The 7,810-nt window shown below is 26.2% G+C and overlaps 1 protein-coding gene across 1 annotated transcript; it reads left to right on the forward strand.

Annotated features, from left to right (window-relative positions):
* The first annotated feature begins 3,217 nt into the window (after window positions 1-3,217).
* On the forward strand, window positions 3,218-6,502 carry LOC127076735 (protein PIN-LIKES 3). Its single transcript, XM_051018499.1, has 11 exons — window positions 3,218-3,368; window positions 3,472-3,624; window positions 4,307-4,386; window positions 4,473-4,597; window positions 4,760-4,881; window positions 5,120-5,329; window positions 5,429-5,521; window positions 5,612-5,712; window positions 5,798-5,850; window positions 5,932-6,117; window positions 6,197-6,502. The coding sequence occupies exons 2-11, from the start codon at window positions 3,487-3,489 to the stop codon at window positions 6,319-6,321; spliced, it is 1,233 nt and encodes a 410-aa protein (XP_050874456.1). The 5' UTR covers window positions 3,218-3,368; window positions 3,472-3,486; the 3' UTR covers window positions 6,322-6,502.
* Window positions 6,503-7,810: the final 1,308 nt, after the last annotated feature.

The raw sequence follows: 7,810 nt of genomic DNA on the forward strand, positions 1-7,810 counted from the left end.
ATTCTTGCCCAAGTGACCCCACTTTTCACAGTTATAGTATTGCATATTTTTCTTCTCCTATTTGTCTTTCTGATATGAGGTTCCTTCTCATATTTTCAAGGATTCAAAAGCCATATCATCAGCCTTATGCTTTTGAGGATTCACCAAAGACTTCTTTCTCTGAGTCTTGTCTCCTTTGCACTTGAACTTGTTGGAACCACCATGTTTCTTCCATGTTTGGGCCTGCAACGCTTGTATTGAATCTTGAACCTCTTTTCTTTCGACAATCCTTAGCTCATGTGCCTCAGACGAACCAACCAAATCTTTCAATTTCACGGTTTCAAGATTATTGGATTCTTGAATGGCTACGATAACATGATCAAAGTGAGAGATCAATGTATACGTTGCCTTCTCAACTATCATCTTATTAGTTAGGACTTCACTACAACCTTTTATGAGATGAACAAGATACTACACCTTTGAGACATAACCTAGAATATTTTCATCTTTTCCCATCTGCAGTAACTCATACTGCCTTCACTGCGTGTGCAACTTGACAACTTTAACCTTCTCACCACCTTCATAATACTTGACAAGAATATCCCACACCTCTTTCACCTATTCAACATGAGAAATTCAGTTAAAATTCGCTGTATCTACTACAAGTTGAATACAAAATACAACCTTGCAATCTTTCATATTGGCCTCCTTGTGAGTGATTCTATTATCATCGTTTGCATTATTAGCAAGCTCAGGAACACCATTAGTAACCACTTCTAGGGTTTCATGAAAATCAAACAATGAATGCATCGGTTTTCTCCATCAGATCCAATTTTTGCCATCAAGAATTGGAAGAGAATTCTGAATACCATTGCTACCATTCATCTTTGCAGCAAATACGATTCACGATCTCCAGAAACACGACCACCGACGTGCAGTTATTGAATTTACGATCAAGAAAGCGAACCAGAAACTCTAGATATCAATTTGTTAGTGCAACAACTGTTTAGGTGAAGAAAGAATATGAGAGAATAAAAAATAATTATATTATTGAATGTTAAAACTGAATTGCACCAATGTATTTATATACAAATAAGTTACTTGCACTTCAAGTAACTTATATACTAAGTAACTAACTACCTAATAACTTGGATTTTATCATAGACTCGTCTGTTATCAATATGATTTAAAAAGTTATCTATTAATTACTATCCAAATAAATCACATTAGTTCAAATTATCATTCTTCTTTAGCTTTATAATTTGGCTTTTAGAGAAAAAAAACTAATCATTACACTTTTTTTCATAAATAACAAATCACTCTTCTTATCCTTTCACAAACTCAATTAATAATATTCAAGCATGCCATATTTATATTTGTATTTCTTCATTCATTCAACAAAGTCAAATTATATCCTAATATCCAAATTAAGAGCTCTTATATCACTTGAATGAAAAATTAACACATAAACACAAAAACAAAAACAAAAATAAAATAATTTATAGTGGAAATAAAATTTCTCCTACTTGTAAGAAGAAGCAATAAGAATATGAAAGTAAATATAAACAAATGAAGCACACAAGGAACACCAAAATCTTAGTATGAAACCCCACTTAAAATAAAAATAAAATTTTATTATAATCAAATAAAAATATAAGAGAATCTTACGAATAGTGTCAATGACTAGACAAAATCTAAAAAAACACATAATCTTACCAATTAGAAGAAAAAACAATGAAATTCCTCAAATTCGTAGATACAAGTGATAATTACTCTTACTTCCATTATTTTTTTTCTCATTTGGTGGCTATTCTCCTCACCAAATTACTTCCCTTTTCCAATTCTAATATGAACCCTCTCTATTTGTAATCCATAGTAAATTAATATACTCTACGATTATTATTATTATAAATATTTTTTTTATATATATTTTATATTTATTGAATAAATAATATATCTTATCATTATTATATGAGATTAATTACTATGCGCTGTCAGTGTAAAACGTTTTACACAATCGATTCATTACCATCATCCGTTTGCATTACTTTATAGTTTTTTAAAATAAAAGTCAAATTTGTTTCAACATCCAACAACTATGATTAATTGACGGTTTAAAATCCTTTTATACTGTCAGTGCATTTCAATTAAATCCTTATTATATATCATTATATAATATATACATTAATTCTTCAATGAAGTTAATTTTTTTTTAAATTATAAAAGAGAATAATATTATGTGCCACATTTTCTGTATGAACTTTAAATACTATGGAATACTATGGAATATTCGTTTAGTGCACAATGCATAGTCATAAAAAGGTGATAATTTTGAGTTGTAACATAATTAATTAGAAAATAATGGTGTAATAAGATTTGTGTCATAAGTAGAATAATTTGAGTGGTGATAACAGTAGTGGGAAGAAAAGAATACAAAGAATTAGAATGGTGATGTAAAAAGTGAAAGATAAAGAATATGAAAGAGAAAGTGGAGCACCTTTGATGAATTGTGTACACCCAAAAACTTACTATTTATATTATAGCATAAATATAACCATACAGTTTTCATTTGTGATATGTATTCTATTTGAATTTGTTCTCCTACATTTGGAATCCAATTCACAAAAATATATTAATTCTTGTAAAATATCTGACACTTTAACGTGCATTCCAACGGTTGTAATTACTAGGGTTAAATAAAATATATATATATTTTTAATATTTACTATGTAATGGTGATACTATTATGAGACAAGTTAATATTATACACTATACTTCTTATAGTTGTTAAATGATGATACACGCTATTTATTACTATAAATAATATTCATAAATGATTAAATGTAGGTAGTTTAAAATGATGGATTTGTTAAAATGGGTGGATTTGGATAAATACAAAGGCGTAATTATTTTCAAAAATTATTTTACAATATTGATAATATTAATAATTAACTTCATAAATAGAATACATCAAGTATATAATTCATCTTAAACTATTTTAATTAACAAGAAGATGACTCATATAATACTCTCTAATAATATGGATTCAACTCTTACCTTGCAACTTTTTTAGTATGTATGTAATATATAAGTATTTAGTAAATATTCTTCTTTGGTTTTAATATTTAATTCATTTAAATTTTTTATAATAAAAATATAAGATTTTATTTTGTTATTGACCAAATTAAAAATATATTTCTTTTATAAAAAAAATTAAACTAATAGAATTGGTAGGCAATTTGATATCGTCATGTAGTTTTCATATAGTACGCTAATATATATAAACAACTCTTCATATTCCAAACCTATATTCTTTTTCTCATCTCTCTTCTTCTCACTATACTTACTATAAACAAATAGTTCCTTCAAAAACAGAGCATCATCATAAGGTAACCAACATTTTTTTTATCTTTCTGTTTTAATTTATTAATAGAATGTTAGTTTGAAAAAGAGAAAAATAAAAAAGTTATAATTTGATGTTTGATGTAACAGGGTAGTAATAATTTGATGGAATTCTGGAAGCTGTTTGTTGTTGCATTAATGCCAATTGTTAAGGTTTTGTTGATTACTGTTGTTGGTATTCTTCTTGCACTTGATCGTTTTCATATACTCACTCAGGAAACTTCAAGGAAAAACTTGAATACCGTAAGTTCATTTCATTCACACTTAAATCATTCTTGTTCTAATCTTTTTGAAACTTACTTTCACATGTTTCGTCATTTCCACTTCATAAAGCAAAGCATGATTTAAATTACCATTCAACTTTTGTGCTACATAATACATAATTTAATTCATCATCCATTTTGTTTTTGCCTATGAAACAAGGTTCTTAATCAACCACTCATGTGATTTTTTTATTGGTTTAATTAAAGTTTTGATTTCTGATTCACTGGAGTTGATTTTTTATTTTTTATTTAAACAGTTTTGACTTTTCTCTCATATTTTTATATTTAAAATTAATAATATTTTATATTTTTAAATGACAAGTTACTTATGAAATATGACAAATCATTCTATATAAATTTATGATTGAACTTTATCGATAATTTGAATTTAAAATAGAGAGATTAATTTCGTGAATCAAATAAAATCGAAAGACCAAATTTTTGTAGTTTAGTTTTTGTTTTTTTCTTTTACACCGAACCGACTAATGGTCTTCTTGTGGCCCATAGTAAAAAGATGAACCACAAAAATAATTTATAGTTTAAGATTTTGAAGTAGTTGAATTGTCATATTTTATTATTTCTTTATAAAAGAGAACATGAAAAAATATAAAGAAATTATTATATGATAATTATTTACATAATTCTTTGGTTTTTTGGTATAGATTGTGTTTTTTGTGTTCTCCCCTGCTCTTGTTTGTGGCAGCCTAGCTGAAACAATAACTTCAAAGAGCTTGCTTACGCTGTAAGTTTGTATTTTAAAACTATAATAAAAGAAAATAAATATTATTGAATTAGAATGATATGTCTAATTTGTTGAATTATATGTAGATGGTTCATGCCATTGAATGTTCTTCTCACATTTATAATTGGAGTTGTTCTTGGATTGTTACTTGTTAAAGTCATTAGAGTTCCTCGTCATCTTCATGGTCTTGTCTTAGGGTGTTGCGCTGCAGGTAATTACAATCACTTATATGAGTGATTGCATTTAATCTAAAGAATATATATATATATATATATATATATATATATATATATATATATATATATATATATATATATATATATATATATAAAAAGATTTCATGTTAGTGATTAAATTTGTTTGATATGTGTAGGAAATCTTGGAAATTTGCCTTTGATTATTGTTCCAGCTGTTTGTAAACAAAAAGGAAATCCTTTTGGGGATGCAGATATTTGTCATAAAAATGCACTTGGTTATGCTTCTCTATCAATGGCGGTAACATTTTATATTCCCGCCTTTTTAGGATTCAATTTAGATTTAAGAATAAATTTTTATTTCGAATCCGTCAAAATTATATACATTCTGATCATTATTATAAATAATATATATTTTTTAAGTTTATTGAATAATTGATATATATAATAATGATCAGATATATTATATATTCAATAATCTAATTTTTTTCTTATTATAATGATAAGATATTCAATTAATTTTTGCTGTTTTTTATCAGATAGGATCAATTTACATTTGGACAATTGTGTACAATATTGTTCGCGTGTATTCAGGCAATATTTCCAATGAAGTTAAAGTTGATGATTCCATAATTACTCCAAATTCTACATTAGAAACTGATCAAGAAAACATTTCAAAAGATAGAGCACATACAAATCATGTAAAGCAACTTGAAATTGAATGCACAATTTCTAATGAAAGAGTAAAGGTACATTCACATCATTTATCAACTCTTTAATCTTTCTCTTTTTTTTCTTACTCAAAAATCAAAGTCATGTATGATCTTATATTTTCATGAACTTTTTAGGTACCAAAAAATGAAAAGATTATGAAACATTTGAAAGTCATAGTAGAAAAGATCAACCTCAAAGCACTATTTGCACCTGCAACAATTGGAGCAGTAAGAATTATTTTTTTCATTAATATTTTTATATGTCTATTATTTTTCATTCATCTCATTTTACAAAAAAATAATAATTGTTATAAGCAGATTGTTGGTCTAATAATTGGCCTAGTTCCTATATTTCGAAAACTCTTGATCGTAAACAATGCTCCTCTTGCTGTTATTCAAGACTCTATAGTCATGGTAGGGTAAGTATTCTCAAATTAATATTAAATATTTCAAACTTTAATATATTATATAATAAAATCATAATTTTTTAAAATATATTTATAGGGATGCAGGAATTCCAGCAATGACCTTGTTGGTTGGAGCAAATCTTATAAAAAGTAAATAAATAAAATTTTCAAAATTTAATAATTATTTTTATTTATAAAAATGAATGTGATGAAAAAGTATTTTTTTTTCAGGTTTAAAAGGATTAGGAAAGCAATTTCCAATTATTGTTGGAATTATTGTGGTTAGATTTATAGCGTTACCAGGAATAGGTATTGGAGTTGTTAAAGGTGCTATTCATTTTGGATTGATCCATCCTGATCCATTGTATCAATTTCTTTTGCTACTTCAATTTGCACTTCCACCTGCAGTGTCCATGAGTAAGTTATTTTTAAGAAACTTAATCATTTTTTAATGGCATATTGTTTTATATAAGCTTATTTTACTATAACGTTGCAGGTACAATTACTCAATTATTTGGAGTTAGTGAAGGTGAATGTTCAGTTATCATGTTGGCAACTTATTCTTGTGCAGCATTTTCACTTACATTATGGAGCACTTTTTTTATGTGGCTAGTACTATAATTATTTTATATATTGTAACAATCATGCTCCACTTTTTTTATTTTTTATAATTAGATTAGGTTTGATAGTCATTAGACTCTTAAAAGTTATATCAAAATCTCGAATGAAAGGATTTACTTACAAGTTTAAAGATTATTTAGACAAGTATCCGATTATATTTTAATAAATTTCACTTTGTTATATTAATTTCTAAATTTTTTTCATCTAGATGATAATTAAATTTAATATACATCTCAATTTTCGAAGATGTATCTCCATACACACATCAATATATCCATTTTATTTGTTTTAGAGTCACACTCAAATTTTATAAATAAATTTATTTTGAAAATAAATCTCCAAAAAACTTTCAAAAATATATAATCAAAAAATATTTATTTTAAAGTGCAGATGGAACTGCCAATATAACCTCCTGTTAAAATCAATCATTGTTTAATCTATTTGACACATATTCAACAACTAAAAACTAACAAATTGTAACATTGTTTTTTTTTCAATAATGGACATCTTTTCGTACTAATTTTGATTTTGTATTTAAAATAATTGTTTTGTCCCAAGAATTTATTCTACCTCAAAGTTTAAATAAAATAGTTTTTAAAGTCAAACATTATATTTATATTAAATTTTTTTTTAAAATTTTTATATATATAAATGTATTCAATCTCTGACGATAATATTTATTTATATTTATATATTAATATAAACAAATTATTGATATTTATAAATTAATATATTTAAAAAAATTACAATCAACTTATTTTTAATAAAATTAATTTTATAAAAAAATTCAAAATTAATTTTTATGGAACCAAAAATAGATTTGTATTCAATAAATTTTGTCAAACTAAAATGAAGTGAAAGGGCCTATATTACAGCAAATCCACTACAAAGTCCAGCGTAACAATGCCAAGTCCAACAGGAGGATATATAGGTAGTTCCATCTGCACATCAAAATAAATATTTTTGAAATATATTTTTAAATATATTTTTGAAATATATTTTTGGAATAAATTTATTCATAAAATTGAAGTGTTATTTGAAAACGAATAAAATATGTGTATTAAGGTAGGTGTGTACGAAAATGTATCTCCGAAAAATTGAAGGTATTTTTGAAAATTCACGCGGTGTAGTAAAAAAATTAAAAAACACTCAAATTTAAAGTGGTTAAACTTTATATTTTGTTATTAAATTTAATGGCTTTTTCTAGTGGAATTAGAATCGGCAAATTTACCGAGATAACCCACTTTTTCGAAGAAATTCCCAAAATAATCCAGTTTTCAAAAAATTTCCCAATCTACCCCACTTTTAGAGGGAGGCGCCAATTGGATTGGCGCCCCCTCTTAAAAATTGCAAGGAGGCGCCAATTGGATTGGCTAGGGCACCTGCCCTAGCCAATCCAATTGGCGCCTATGTGTAATTTTTAAGAGGGGGCGCCAATCCAATTGGCGCCTCCCTTAAAAACTTCCAACATGAAAGTTGTAGATCTTTT

Source organism: Lathyrus oleraceus, chromosome 4 (genome assembly GCF_024323335.1).
Source record: "Lathyrus oleraceus cultivar Zhongwan6 chromosome 4, CAAS_Psat_ZW6_1.0, whole genome shotgun sequence".
NCBI classification, from domain to species: Eukaryota; Viridiplantae; Streptophyta; class Magnoliopsida; order Fabales; family Fabaceae; genus Lathyrus; species Lathyrus oleraceus.